Genomic DNA, 16,406 nt, shown 5'->3' with positions numbered 1-16,406 from the left:
ACACCAGAAAAAGATGGCAAAAAGTTTGGTAAGTTTCTGTTAGTCCATCATGATCCTGTACACTGCCAGCTCACACTTTCATGCAAAATGTTGCCAACCATGCAAAATGGTGGGGAAATAAGAGAAGGGCAGCAGACAAATGACACCTCACCATTTTATCGTATGTATATTCTAATTCCTTATTTATGCAAGAAAAGAAGAGAGCTGAAGCTTGTTGTTACTTGAGGGTCGAGCCGTGGCAATTATTGGTTGCGGCTAGTTTTGTTTGTGCGATTTTAGGATTTTAGGGATTCAAAAAGTCAACACTGTTAAGACAGTTTAGTCAAATTTAAACCCTCAAACCCTTTACTCCATGTGTGCATGCCACACCAGAGATCTTGAAGATGAACTATTTCCACTATGAATCCTGGAGTACCAAGCCCACAACTCACTGCTGTATTTGGCCATGAAAGATTGTTGGTATTAATCAATACTGCAAAATACCACACTACATTCAGTGATCTTTAACTTCCAATTAATTCATTATAAATTTGGAATTTTTTTCTATTGTCCGAAGATTCATTCAAAATTAAGATAAAAGGTTCCGAACTCAAATGTTAATTACTTGGCTATATACGGTCTATAAATGTATACATTTTTTTTATGGTTATCGCATATAAACTGAGGTGAAGAGGTATATTTACAACACTTACAATTAGAGAAATATGATGGCTGTGGTTACATTATGATAGTGACGGGACACAAATCCCTGCATGAAGATCTGACTGGCTACGTGCCCGTCAACCACTGCATCCATAACTGCACTACTTCTTACGTTGGCACTGGATGTGAAGAGTACACTACAGATGCGTCCAACATGCTGAGTTTTCTGCATGTACCTGGGACAGTTGTTGCTCCATGTTTCCCCCTCTCTATCTTCAGAACCCTTCTTTGTCTTCTTTCTCCAAACTGTCGCCCCTAATTCCAGTGATTTCCTCATCCACCCTCCTGCTTTTCATTGTCTCCCCTCCCTCACCCCGTCGCTGCAGAGGTCGAGTAGTAAAAGTGGAGTGTCACTGCGTGTTAGCTGTGGAACTGAACTAAACAGTACACATTTATGTAATACACAGAAACCTTGGTGAAGCAAGGGTGAGGACACACAGAGGCGATAGAAAGAGACAGACATAGGTGAGATGAGGAACATGCCATGCAGCCATGCGCCCCTCCCCACAAACGCACACACACCCTCCCCCTTTTCTGCAGCAACGACTAATGCACACGGACAGGTAGAGAGAGCACACAGCGGAAAGATATGCCCCAACACCAAGCCAGGTGGTGAGTGAACATAAAAACAAAACAACAAAGCTCTAAAAAGACAACGAACAGGATACCTTGCTCTGCCTTCAGGTGTGCGAGGCCTTGAGGAGGAAATAAATCAAACAAAGAGGGACAGAGAAAGTTTGAGAACAGCACACCAATACTACAGTTGTATTGTCAATAAACATGATTTGCATGATAGCAAACCATGGCTATCACACCAAAGGGCAAAGCTTTCCCAAGTGCATCTGAAAGCTTTCTGTTGAAACAAATTTATAAAGACAGCAGCACAGTATGTGCATATAAATTAGCTCTGCAGGTTGTTAACTGAGTAAATGTAAATTCTGAATTATATAGCTGGATAAAGCACTGTGGATGAATGCATAAAACCTGTTCCTTTATTACTTTATAACGTAAACTCTAACGACTCCTTGAGACTCACCTGGTTTTCTCTGGACTGCTATGGAGTGGTCACAGGAAAGGAGAGAAAGCAGAGAGAAGTCTGCATTAACAACACACTCAAATCTTATTTTGCATGTGGATCTAAACATGCAAAACATAGCACTCATAAGCATTATGCTTCATGTAAGGACCAAGGAGATGTCTCTTGACATGCCTGTTAAGTACTTCAGTGAAAAACCCTGTGGAGAAGAACCCATAACATTTCATCTGTCCCGTCCACTTAAGGAATCAGATGGACATTCAACTTTTGTCAAACAACAATTTCACATTTCGAATATTATAACATATCCTGCAATTTGTATCACACAGAGGACCTCAAACACATAGAAAAGAGACATAAATCCATGAGGAGTTATGGTGTTGTGAGGTTTGTGGATCCTGGTATGCTTCTCTCTAAATCCATATCATTCTCCTCCACTCCGTTTGACCCACCCAACTTTGTTTGAACTGCTGACCCAGGTTTGACACAGCCCTTGTGGTCTCTCAGAGGAATGCTCACTGTGGGAATCCTGCAGTTCTATTTTCCCATGCAAAAAAAGGAAGCAACACATTTATCTCCCCTTGAGAGAAACTTCTTCCAGGATGCGACGCACCTGGTGGGTCTGAAACACACCCGTCGGATTTAGGGCACATGACAAATCGCTTTGTAGAAGCAGTCTCGGTTGCATCAGTGTTTTCATGCCCAGCTTTTATGCAGCGTCCTTACTCTTTAGTCTTAAACCTGTTGCTTTAGCCTAAAATGAATTTGCATAGATTTTTGTAATCAGAGCCTTTTGAGAGTGGTAAGGACTGACTAAATATCAAACAAATGTTAGCCAAGATAGATAACATTAGACAATTCAAAGTGTGAGTTCTAATACATAATATATAAAATTGGTTTGACTTGATGTCTGCCCAGGCTGGATATGACTGTTACCTCACTGACAGCATTAATTCCTTGAAAAAAACAGAAGACATATGTATCTGAGACAGCTGTTTTTTTTTCTTGCCTCCTTTTGGGGAGTCCAAAATGGCTGCTACTTCTCCTTACGTATGAGAAGGATGACATTGGGAGAGGAAAGGGAAGGACAAAGCATGGAAGTGGGGGGATGGGAGACAGTGGCCAGCTGATGGACAGCAGCACAGCACCATCGCTGAAGACCCCTGAACACGTGTGTGCTTGAACGAGCAAGTGTGCATTTTTTTTTTCTGACTGTGCACATGCGTGTCCTCATTAAGAGTGCATTAATTGCGAGTGCATGTTTGCGTGTTGCACGCGGATAAAGCTCTTTTTCTTGATGCGACACCACCCAGAACAAACCAATTTGCTGTTGAGGACATGTGGTCCGAGCGTAATCCCCTGCTCTATTTTACCAGCAGCTTCACCGCTCAAATCCAAACATCATTTTCAGCTTGGGCACTAGACACAAATGCCCTCTGCACTGGCAGCAGGCAAGTCCCTGCACTATTTTTTCCCTTTTTTTCCCACTGACCTAATTTTTCGAGAAAGATTATTGTAACTGTCATTTTTTCCCATGTCTGTTTATTAATCCCCAAAGCTAAGCCTGAAGGCACCATTTTAGCACTTGCTTAACAGTTTGCTTGCCATAGCCTCCAATTACTGGCCTTCCATCAAACCAGTACATTTTTTGCAACCGAACAGGAAGAATTGTTCACTACAAATGTATAATGTGGGATTGTGACGGATGAGATTATTTTACATATTCATTAAACTATCCATTGTAGCTCTTAATAACCTTGACCGTATGCATATCTCTATTTCAAGACTTCAAGATTTCCACAGTAATTTAACGGAATAGAATGAGGGATAATCTATCTCAAATATATTTGTATTAAAGATGACTCCGAAGAAAGAAGTAGCTTGAGAGTTGTCACGCCTAAGGGCCGGGCGCTCTGGGCGAGTGGTGAGTGGTATCTTAATTCAGCTCATTGCACTGACATAGTTCACACTGATACGTCCTGATCCACAAGGGACGAGAGACTGAACATGTGTTTTATGGCCAACTGTTTGTGGTGCTAAGCTGCTAGCTGAGCTGGACAGGACTGTCTCATGATTATCACGACCATGAAATAGGGATGCTTCAGCTGAAGGCTAACCTAGCTATTACGTTTTCCCTCCAAAAAGGTTCCGGGACCGAGGTCTTTTAGCACAATTGCCACAGACAGCCTTCATCCGCCTCCCCTTTTCCCAATTTCTCATCTCAAATGTTATTTGTTCCCACTAGTTCTCTTCTAGGCCAGTGGGCTAGCAGGCTACTATTAGGAATGCAGCTGGCGAAGTGCTTCAAAGGGCCAGTTGACTCAGTCAGTCAGCCATCTGCCCGTTTTAACAAGCAGCTCCCGGGCCATGTTGCGTTTTGAGCTTGCCTGCATGCCTTTAAATGTTTCTGACCTGGGACATGCAACCCCATGTAACATATAAATATTCACAGGTTTGACAGATTGCTTTCATTGCTAATTAATATACTGCATAATCACCAGACATAGACAGGTGTGCTCAGCAATTGTTTGCCTCATTGCAACCAAATGGTGAAAATGGGATTGTTCTGAATATCTTTTGCTTGAGGGTGGCTTGAACAACAAGTATCATAACACTTGTAGACATGTGGCCATAACAATAAAAATATCCTGCACTAGTTTAGCCGTTTAGGCGGTGTTTGTGCAGGCAATATTTCAGGGAAATTAGCAATATCTGTTCTCATTATTCTCCTAATTATGGTTCCCTGTCTCTGTGGCATAATCAACAACAATCATCCACATCAGTTAATGGAGGGGCAGAGAGAGCAGCAGTCACATCAGCCGGGTAACGAACATCAGGACCCTTCCAGCATCGCTCTTTAATTGCTTGAGAAGAAAAGAAGATGGAGGAAAGCCGTGCAGATAGATGTGAAGGTGGGAGGGAAAGACCAACAGAGTGTGCGGTTGTATTTGGTGAATTCCCTGGTAACACCTGCTGTGTCCGAGACCTGACATTAGACCAGCTCCTTTTTTTGTCATGGCTATCTGGATAAGTAACCTGCTCTTTTTAATTTTTTTTATTTGTCAAATTCAAGCAATACACAATGAACAAACAAAATAGAAATAAAGAAATCTCACTGTGCAGGTAGAAGCTATAAAACAACTTGGCCTATTTCAAGCTTTGAACCTTACAATATTAAAATATGTAATCTTTACAAAAGATAAATATTGTAATTGTGTTGCGTGGGTGTATGTGCATGTGAAAGTGAGCATGGCTTGTGATTGTTCAGGGATGTTGGATTACACCTCTGTGGCAATTCCTAAGCAATGGGAATGCTAGGAGACAAAACTATGAATGTAGATATAACAGTGAAAACAAATTAAAAAATAATGAACACTAATACATAAACTCTCACAAAACAGCAATTAGAATTTCTTTAAGAAACATGTCAAAGTAGGACATCTTTTTGTGATTCTTTAGATTTTAGTTGTTTTAACAAGAGGATGTCAAACCCTCCCCGTCAATTTTTGGACAAATGAACTTCCTCCTCCTCATCTTCATCGACTTTTCGACAGTAGACATGAGTAAATGGCATCCAGCGAAAGGGGGGCAGGTCGAGTCCGTCCGCGTGACTGCTCTGCAACCAGCACATTGCGTGCTGCCCTGAACAATGCCACAGGCTAACACTTGGGATTTAAGCTCCAAACAGCTTTGTTTGAGCAGCAAATGATGAAACGTACAATGCAACCAAACACGTCAAAACCTGTGCACGAAGATCTGAAAATGCTTATTTTAAATGCATGCTATTGTGGTGGCAATTTACAGAATGATATTTTTGTCAGACACCGTTTTAAAAAACTTGCAAACAGTGCAATAGGTTTCAGTGAGCATTCCCCTGGTTTATAGCAAAATGGAGTCATTTCTTTGTCATATCAATTTGATTTCAACATGCTGGAAAGTGGGTCGGCAGTGGAGGAAATTAGACATGGGTCTGTTCACACAAAGTTATCTTTTACAGTGCATGAACATGGAAAAAAGGGTTAAGCATGTAAGATTATAGTGAAATGTTGTATTGGCTGGTTACTGGTCTATTTAAAGTGTTGTTGAAGATCCAAGTTATTCTTGGCTTCCACCATTATGTTCTGAAAAATGCAGGATTTAACATCAGGCAGCCCTTAACCTACAGCAGGGCCAGGAAAACTACTGTCCTGTATTGTAGAAGGAAAAATGTCTTTATATTTCCTGGAGAGAAACAGGCAATTTGTGAAACTGTGTCCTGTATTCCATCACTGCCAATGGGCCAAATGAGAGTATACATAAGTGTTAGCTGAGAGGAAAAACTGAGCATGCCTATATCTTGCTTCAGAGATGAAAGAGAACATTGTCATCACACTTCCGTAATAAGAGATGACCTTGGCACAGAAGCAGAGGAAAAATAGATGAAGTTGTCTCTCATCCCAACACTGTGTGTACCTTTAGGTCCCTGCACCACCTTGCAAGAGCTGAATATATTAAACGGAGAAAAGAGAACTGAGTGTTGTAATTTTAGTCATTTCAGATAATACCGCATCCAGCACTCAACTGTGAAGGCAAAGGAAATGCTGACCACTTCACCCTCAATTTAAGTCACACATAAAATAAGAAGCCATTCCAAAAGAAGCTTTCAGAGCAGCTACCTACAAACAATATACTGATTCTACTTGAATAAACTGCAATGAATGTTTCAAACACATGGTAGCATAGCTGCCTGTAATTTAAGATGTAAAAGAGTAAAATACTACATTGAAATCACTGCACAATGTTCAAGGCAACGTCAGCAGTCTGAAATGAGATTAATGTACAGCAAAATATGGTGAGGCCCAAAGGCCAACAAACCTGAGAAATTATGGATTTTAACAACACACATCTTGGGCAAAAATGTAATATCAGGAGCTACTATAAAATTGTTTATTACATACCTCGAAGCAGACATTGAACTTGCTGCTAAGTCAGTTACATTTAAAATGAGTCCTTGTGAAACATTTCTAATCAATATTGACACAGAAAGATGTGGAGCCAGCCTTACCTTCAGTGCAGTATTGACCCACATATCCAGATCTGGAGCAGTCACAGTAGGGTTCTCCATCCGCCAAAGAGCAGACCCCGCCATTCTCACAGGGGTTCTCTGTGCAAAGACCCATCATCTCCAAGCGTACTTTCTGACTATTGATGAGTGTGGGCAGCTTACTCCCATAACTGAGGTCTGTGATAATTCCCTTGAATGGTGGTAGCTCACGGACAGAGGGCAGGGTGATGGCAGATGTGCGGATGTCCACCGGGAGCCCCCCCAGAAAGAGGTCACTAACGATTTTCATAAACCGCCGTTGGGGCCGTACCTCCTCCGTCTTGGTCTGGCCGTCCACGGCCAAGCCAGTCCTCAAATTGTGCCTGTTGATGGCAGCAAAGTGCCAGCGGCTGTCGTTGACCACCTTGTCAGAGGTGATGGTGGTCTCTGCACAGTCAATGCTGACGCGAAGCTGCAGCTTACCGTCTGACACAGCGAGCAGCAAAAAGTCACAATAGCCACCATCGTCGAAGTAGAGCAGCAGACCCTCCGATTCTGAAGTCTTGAACTGAAATGTCAGGTCACTTCTAGAGCTGGCGTCCCAGCGCAGGTAGCGAGCCCACTGACCTCCAGCGCCAGTAAACTCCAAACCTACGCTCAGGCCCAGCATGGTACCCAGCAGACAGAAGAAAAACCCAGCTATGCTGATGGGATTCATTGTAGAGAGTGACAGGATGCACCAAAAAAGAGACAGAGTGATGATTACATCTGGTTCTGGGTGCTATTCAGGATTTGTCTGCTGGATGTTATGGTCCACATAAATCATTTTACAGTGAAATGCAGAATGCAATATCTGTTTGTTTTTCTAATGTTGATAATGGACAGGATGTAATATTCTCAGCCAAGTCTTTGCAGAGATAAACTGAAAATATCCGATTTTCCCACAGAGTGTACAGGTGACAGTACTAAGGAGAAGGTCACACAGTGTCGTTAGTCAGTGATTCAGAGCAGTGTCTTGTGTGTTTTCTTTCAGACGACTTCCTGGATTGAAGGACGTGACCTTCATCGTTGGTCCAGTTCTGTGCCCCATGCTGTGTCCTCCAGTTTCGAACACACCTTTGAGAGAACTGCAGAACAAAAGAAGATCACTTTAAGCAAAAATGCCTACTTGGCCATTTCAATTGGAATGAGAAAGAAGCCTCTTGAAAATAATGTGAGTGATGTAGTTAACTAATATCAAATGCATACACACTTTTAAGATATAAAAATGAATTATCTAATCTAATGATGTATAATACATTAGCTCCACAACCAATAGACTAATTGGACCGTAATGTATTAGAGTAAGGAAGTAATTTCAAATCAACAGATATCCAGAAAAGAATACAGATAGTAGTGTATGTGTGCAAAAGAGTTAAGTAAAGTATAGAATTGTTCACTTCATTTAAACAAAATCATGACAATGAAGCACAATCAACATCTTAGAGGAATAAGGAAGATTTGACTCCACGTGTGGCCAACGCATCCAACTAAATAACCTCTAATAATGCCCGTTAAAAGGTTAACAAGCATATAATCTACAGATTAACCATTTCATTTGAAGATGAACTTGAATATTGGTTCAGAGTTTTAAAGCCTGTTAAATCAAGGCTTTACAACTCTTTAAATCAAATGGAACAGATTATTGTAGGAAAACTAGTGTTGATGCGGATTCAGTATTGAGTGAAAATCTTTTGAGGTGAGCCAGAACATGTGTTGGGCCCTCAAAGGCAAGCCTGATATATGTAAGGGTCCGCTGTGATCCTGATAAATATGAAGAATTATCCAAAACCACTCTCTCTGTAGTTTGCAGGTCTTTTGGGATTACAACTATAAACAGCTATTTAGCGAGGATGGAACCGCTTCAAACACAGATCCCACCACTGACATTTTTCTATTTTATTCTGCCATTGAATCCATATTCTAATTCCATCAACGGAACTGGGATGAAAGTAGTATCACTCACTGGCCTTTGCTTTGTACACCTGTACTCATTCAATTCTGTTTGCTAAATGTGGTTAGCAGAGCTAGAAACAATTCACGTTGAGAAACCTTATACTATGTGTGTGTACTCTCTCAGCCCTTTGCCCTTTTTTTGGCAGTGGGCTGCCAACTAGACAAACACATTGTGCAGTCATGACAGTAGCATGGAACCATGCAACACAATAAGGCCTTTACCCACCTGTCCTGAATAGTTAATATTGCTGCAGCAGGCAAGCGATTGAATTCCAGTAACAGATACCTATGCTAATGACCTCGTGTTCACACATGCGTGTCCCTGTGTGGGAGTGTATATGTGTGTGTCTCTCAGACAGCCCGAGGTTGCCTAGCTAGATCATCTCATCGCCTTTGTTTGAGCGGTGACTCTGTGAGACAGCACAGAGGTTAAGAGAGGTTGTGTGTGGTGAAAATAGACCTGAACGCAGCCGTGTCAATCCAAACCACTAACTATAGAGCTGTGCTGTGTATGAGGTCAATAAACAAAGCTTGATATGTCCATGAAACCTGAGACTCCAGTCTCCTATGAAAATTAGGTCTGGCCTCCATTCAATTTACCCACCTTATTGTGTGCATTGCCTAACTGAGGAATCAGGTGTCCCAGTGAGGCTTAGATATGACAGGGAAAGCTAACAATGTCAATATGTTCTCTCTAAGTCGGCTATGACGTTGGTTAATATTCAATTACTTGACATTGGACTTGCTCAGCGCCAGATCAATATCTATACCCTAAAGTGCATAGTTTAGAGTACAACTGTTCCACCTTCTAGCTAGCCTGTATAGGTTATGCTAAATCAGGCTAGTGTGGTAAAAAGTTAATATTTTGCAACCAATTCAAAGACACTACAGGCTTTTAATGACACATTCCCTTTAGCTACCCCCTAACCAGACCACAAGCTGTAAGGTCTATAGGGCTAAATGAAAATGTTTTTTCTGTGAGAATTCAAAAATTTGACCACATATTTCAAAATCGAAAGGAACTTGAACTGTAACCCTCGCAAACGTTAGCTTTTTTAGTTGATAGGTATGCTAGAATAAGCACATCTTTTCCAGGGGATATAACTGACCTTACACGTTAAATAATTAAATAGAGAAGGATATGAGATGACCCGCATGGGACACCGTCACAGACTGTACATAAATAATGCATCGTTGCTTCCACGTTCTGCTGCGGGGCTACTGGCATGTTTCGTAATACAGCCCGGCCTCCACCACGCACCGGAGACCCCTCTGTTCCTCGCTGTGATCCCTGTCTATAGCAAACTTAACACTCCAGTAGCGATTGGATCCAACATGAGCCAGGGCACACAAGTGTATTAGACATGTGGGAGTGTGTCCGGACCCGCTAGTCTGCTGCCAAGACAAAGTGAGGTTCGTGGACCGACTGGGGCCTTGGTAGACCACCAAGTGGTCACCACCAAAAACAAAACTATTTATCAAAATGATTAAAAGCACATATATCCCACAATCAGATGGTGCCTCGTGACAAATTTAAATCATATGTGTCGTAAAGTAAGAGAGTGAAAAACACCTTAATACCTCCTTATGTAACTTACCCTTTGAACATTGGTGCAAACATCTGATTTTACTACGAAGAAATATGAAATTCTTTCAGCCATAATGCTCTAATAAGCAGTTCACAGGTTACAATATAACATATAAATGATATCACCCTATTTAATGCATACCATTTTAATAAATAAAAATCACCAGAGAAACATGAAGATGGACGTGAGGTTACTGTCAACTCAAAAACATTCCTGTCCCATTGGACCTTACAATCCCGCATGCTCTCACGAAAATTGTCAAATAGCCAACGTATTGATTACCATTTTGATTGGTTTGGATAATCTTTAAAATATTTAATTAAGTCCTAAAAACGGAATGGAAGTGGGACCCGCATCCCGGCGCCGAGAAACAACGCAGCGGGCACTTTTCCTCTGCTCCTCGCACGGTGGCAGTCTGGCTGCTGCTGAAGGCTTTAAAGCCAATGCCCCCCAAAACTAGTTAGAGAAATGTGACCAGGAATCGTTTTTTAAATTCGCCTTGAATCAGTTGTAAAACGTACGCAGTTAGAGTGTGATTTAGTGTTTGAGCTCGGTTGGTGGTTACGCAGCTGTCCCCATGAGAAGCGACTCAGCGAGCTGAAACTTTGACTCATTCACCTGGTAGGCTGTATATTTGTCATAATTTCCGCGCTGAATCGTCTCTGTGATGAGGTGTGCTCTTTGTCCACTAATCACCCCGCTACTTTATGGTTGTACTGCGAGTGGGAGCTTTATTAAAACTAACCAGGCGAGCCATCCCGTTGCGTTTAAATCCCAAACTCCAAAATTCCAGATCCGATTCAACCCTGGGATGGAATGGGAATATCTTGGCGAAAAACTTCAGAATTCCAGATCATAAGTACATTCAGAGAACATCTAATGCATGATGGATAAAATGCGATGACAAAAAAAACAAAAAGCAACGGACAGCTTTTCCGTTTTAATCGGCTCCTACCTTTTCGTGCAGCGAGACGATTCCGGGCGGATACAGCCTATGTGTACATACGGAACATTCCAACAATCCAGAGGAAAATTCCACCAAATAACCGTCGTGATATTAATTATAGTCTCTCCAAGGCGGCGACATGCTGATGCTGGTGATGAGAAGGTTATACCAAGTGAAGCGCGGTGGAGGGAGAGGCAGTGGTCCTCCTTTTCCCGGCTTGGTGAACGCGCATCTCTCAGCCTGGCCCACTCAGCGCAGCTGATTCCTCCCCCCACGCCCCCTACCCATGATTTATCCCAGACTGACGCCCTATCACGCCTTCTTCACATTAATCTGAATAGTGGGGAAGTAATCAATTATATTGGAGAGAGAATTAATGGATAACACCCCGTCTGGGAAAACTATTAAATGGAAATCTCTTTCGTATTGTTAGTTGTTTAGATATAAAGCGTGTGCGTCTTGTGCTTGTCGGTGAACTGCCTCAAGTCTACCTTAGTAAAGAAGATTCCAAAATTCTTTAAAAGAGGGAAGGTATAATTGGTTATTTCTCAAGTGAAATTCCACATTAGTTCACATTGAGTTCAGCACCTTGGACAGCATCCCAGCAATGCTTTCCGAACATGCACAATTCCAGGTCTTCCAAAGGGTCAGCCCCAAACCATTTTGCCTGCCGCCCCAGCGCTTTTATAGCTAGGGACCTGTCCTCATTTCAGAGCCCCTGTCAGATGTCATAGTGGCCCAGAAAATCATTGCAGACATCAGCAGTTAAATTAAATACCCTGCCACCACACAAATATTGCATACTATTATAGGCTGTTTAGTTTCTGTATATCATACAACTAAACACAGGCTTCTGTTTGTGTGCAAGGCACTGACACATCGTCTTTACATAAATATACATAACATTTTGTGTGCAGCTATTAATTAGCCAGTGTTGTCCCACTCCCATTCTGTTACTCTATATTCTTGATTTACTTCCTCTCTCATTGCATATCATTGTCTATATAATTTACGTTTATCTTTATGTAGAATTCTGTCAGTAGTGATGGTAAGTGTTCTTGCAGTTACATAATACCAACTAAAAGTTGAAAATACTCTAAATAGTTAAGCAACTAGCTGCAAAGCTTTTTTGAGTATACTCAACTATTGTATGTGTTGTGTCAACTCGCGATATGAGGTTTGCTCAAAGTGCTAACCTAAGTTTGTCAAACTTAACATTATTATTCAGACCTACTTATTTACTTTAGAGTACTTAAAATATTCCATTTGATAGTCATATCTACTCAGGTACTTAAGTTCAGAACACTTATAATATTCAATTGGAGGAAATAGAAATTGTGTTTTCTTTTAGATTGAAAACATCCATCAACAGCACTGAACATTTTATGTTGAGTATACTTAAAATTGTTTTGCAGCTGGTTGCTTAAGCATTTTAAGTTTTCTCAACTTATCAAATTTCACAGTATGAATTTAAAAGCGTACACCGCTTTGGCCAGAAAACTCAAAGAACAGTATTTAAACATACTTAAACTCAAAGTGTTTAATAACAAGTAAACAGCTGCTTGCAAAACAATATAATTGATATAAAAGACTCAATTGGCAACAAATCAAGAACAACCTGATAGTTTAAATAGTTCTGTAATAGTTGGTTTTCTCATAAGCAAACATTATTGATAAAATTCCTTATTTGTCTTCACTTGTAGTAACTACATCCTAGATGAACTGACCGAGAGTCGTTTTTTCACCTTTATTATGAATGGACAGGAACAACTGTATCGTATTGTCTGTAACAAGACAACCGCAAACTCTACATTGGTCTTTAGAAATCTTTTTGACCAGATTTGGTCAACACACATCAGTGGCATTTAGTGAAAACAAACAAACAAACTTTAGTGAAAAAAAAGTCTCACTAGCAACCAAAAGAACGCCGTGTGGCTTAATATCTCCTTCCTTACCTGTAAGTATCTAGTGCACCTCAGGGGTAACTGAAGCTAAGCTAGCAGGCTAATGCCTCCACGTACAGAAGGCAAAGCACTCATGCAACATGTTTTCAAAGGGATTGGTTGACTTAACTTTACAAAATGTGTTAGGACAACAACTTTGAAGTTGGGCTTTTTAGAGTGCAGTTGCGTACAATGAGCTGTCACTACTAATTTTTTCCACATTAATCTGAACAACATAATTTTCTTTCTCCATTTAACTGTTTCTCTCTAATTATTTCACAGTGAGAATTATGAGAAGATCAGCCTTTCTCCTTAATGAGAAATTGCAGGGAATAACTGACAGCAAAGAGGAGTGGGACAAAGAGCCCAATCACCAAGATAAAAGTGTTTCACATGCAAACAACTAATCACAGACCTTCAAAGCCTTGATAAAAATGCATGCAAAAAAGAAAAATTCCCTTTCACAAGTACATTTTCAAAAATCCAAGAAAATAATGCCTCAAGCTCTTCCTCACATATGTTTCCTTTAACCCGCTTCTCATTGTAAATGGCAAGTGTGCTGTGTGAGTGCAGAGCTTGACAGCAATACACAGGGAGGCGGCTTAGTAAATGGTCATTCCACTTTTCCATAATCCAAAATATGTATCTGTCTCCCCCCTATTTTCTCTCACACACATGAATTAAAAAAAAACATGAACTCCTCAGCTTGTGGCTTTCACTCCTGATAGATGAGTGGCCTCGTGGGGCCCCTGTTTGCCTCGATAGTGGGAGGTTTGGAGTGGAATTTGATCTTCAGCTGACTCCTCTCTGCATGATACTAACTGCAGTCCTGCACAAAAAGATGTACTTAGCCTCCATTCACTATACATTCAGAAATGAGCTAGTAACCTTTCAGTTTGAACGGCCTTTAAAATCAGAGAGGGATAACATTTTGTCTCTGTCTGCTATTCAGGGCTATTTTGCTTCAACACTTCTTTTAGACTAATGGACAGAAAACATCCAAAATACACATTTAGGTGTCTATTCATTCTACGTTTTAAAAAAAATATTCTACAAAATCTAGCAACATATGATGCCTCGGTGTCATTCACACATTTAACATTTCAGAAAACTTCTAATACAAATAAATGTTTTAGTGTTATCCAATGTTCAGGTATACAAGTACTCTCTATATATATATATATGCAAAATAGAACATTAGCAAATTGATGGTCTCCTGCCCCCAACCAGAGCCTACCCGTCCTCAGATGTAGGAACCTTGGATGCAGCAGTGGGCCCTGATACCTACTTGAATGGTTTCTCTTCCATCAACCTTGATCAACTGACTGAAATCCAACTCTTCTTTAAATCGTATCTATCGGAACGATCCCAGTTTGTGTTTGTGAACGGTGAATCCTCGAGGACCACCAATGTTGGTCACGGAGTCCCACAAGGTTCTGTGCTTGGACCGATTTTATTTACCCTGTATACGCTTCAGAAACACTGCATAAACTTCCATTGTTATGCAGACGATACTCCACTGTATCTATCGATCAAGCCAGAAGACACCAACCAGCTTGTTAGACTTCAGGATTGTCTTGAAGACATCAAAACTTGGATGACCTGCAACTTCCTGATGCTAAACTCAGAAAAAACGGAAGTTATCGTGATAGGCCCAGAGCGCCTTCGAAGTCAGCTGTCACGTGATACAGTCTCTATGGATGGAATCGCTCTGGTATCCAACAGCACCGTCAAAAATCTTGGAGTTCTCTTCGACCAGGATATGTCCTTCAACTCTCATTTAAAGAAGACTTCAAGGACCGCCTTTTTTCATCTACGTAATATGTCGAAAATTAGGAACTTCCTGTCTCAAAGTGAATAACCAAGGATTTTATTTCTCTTTTCGGGAAAGGCACAGAACTAATAGGTGACAGGGTGGTGACGGCGGTCCCGGATTCCAGGTGAAGTGTGGGGAAACAACGTGGCAGGATCCTCGGGGAGGTGTGTAGGAAAACACGGCCCGTTCAGGTGCCTAAGTCGGAAAAAGGGAAAAACAGGACACTGGTTAGTACAAGTAGCGGCCTATGACTGTTTGCTATCATGGGCCAGAGCTGGCAGGCTGACTCACAAACAAGACTAACAACCCGGCAGTGATGAGACTTAGATTCACCGCTCCTAAATACCTCCTCTGATTGGAATGGCAGCACCAGGTGGGTGATTGTTGATGTGACGCAGCTGGGCCCTGCTTTCACTTCCGTGCTGACGTCCGGCCCCCTCAAGTGCTGGTTGGTGCCGACCCACAAACGCCTCCCGAGGGTGGCGACCTGACATCCTCTTTGATATCGCTTATAGTTAGGGCTGGACCAGCCCTTAGGTACTTGGTGTCACAGATTCTGCTCTCTCCCTTCTCTCATCCTACCTTGATAGCCGCACCTACCGGGTAACTTGAAGAGCATCTGTGTCGGAACCTTGTCCTCTTACTATTGGTATTCCTCAGGGCTCCGTCCTGGGTCCCCTCTTCTCTATCCACACCAACTCTCTCGGCTCAGTCATTCGCTCGCATGGTTTCTCCTACCCCAGTTATGGCGATGACACCCAACTAATTCTCTCTTTCTCTCACTCAGACACTCCGGTGGCGGCACGGATATCTGCCTGTCTGGCTGACATCTTTCAGTGGATGTTCGCTCACCATCTGAAGATCAACCCTGACCAGACTGAACTACTTCTCTTCTCCGGAAAAGGCTCTTCCACCCAGGATGTGACTGTTAACTTCGGCAACTCCGTGTTAACGACCACTCTGACTGCTAGGAACCTTGGTGTGACACCTGACAGCCAACTCTCCCTGACTGCCAACATCAAAGCGAGAACACAATCCTGTAGATACACGCTCTACAACATCAGGAAAATACGACTCCTTCTCACTCAGAAGGCGGCGCAGGTACTGATTCAGGGTCTTGTCATCTCCCACCTACTGTAACTCTCTCCTGGCAGGTCTCCTTGCTACCACCATTCGACCACTCCAGCTCATCCAGAATGCAGCAGCTCGACTGGTCTTCAACCTTCCGAAATTCTCCTACACCACACCTCTTCACTGGTTGCAGTGGCTGCCCGCATCCAGTTCAAAACATTGGTTACATCCAGGACATAATATAGCACTAACAAATCCTAGCACTTATCTATGTGCATGTTTTGA

The 16,406-nt window shown here is 41.9% G+C and overlaps 1 protein-coding gene across 15 annotated transcripts in view; it reads right to left on the bottom strand.

Annotated features, from left to right (window-relative positions):
- LOC119195130 (neurexin-3b) overlaps positions 1-11,551 on the bottom strand; it is a 219,594-nt gene extending 208,043 nt beyond the window's left edge. For 14 of the 15 annotated variants that reach the window (XR_005114197.2, XR_009942809.1, XR_009942810.1 and 11 more), the window contains exons 1-4: positions 11,301-11,551; positions 6,783-7,888; positions 1,739-1,756; positions 1,371-1,397 (exon numbers count right to left, since the gene is read on the bottom strand). Coding sequence is in view for 12 of the 15 variants with exons in the window: in XM_037449811.2 (XP_037305708.2) it covers positions 1,371-1,397; positions 1,739-1,756; positions 6,783-7,479 (742 nt within the window). In the remaining 3 variants the exon portion in view is untranslated. The remainder of the gene's footprint in view (positions 1-1,370; positions 1,398-1,738; positions 1,757-6,782; positions 7,889-11,300) is intronic. The other variant, XM_062559593.1, reaches the window with a different exon arrangement.
- Positions 11,552-16,406: the final 4,855 nt, after the last annotated feature.

Source organism: Pungitius pungitius, chromosome 20, assembly GCF_949316345.1.
Source record: "Pungitius pungitius chromosome 20, fPunPun2.1, whole genome shotgun sequence".
Classification (NCBI taxonomy): Eukaryota; Metazoa; Chordata; class Actinopteri; order Perciformes; family Gasterosteidae; genus Pungitius; species Pungitius pungitius.
This window is presented reverse-complemented; position numbering and strand designations above follow the sequence as displayed.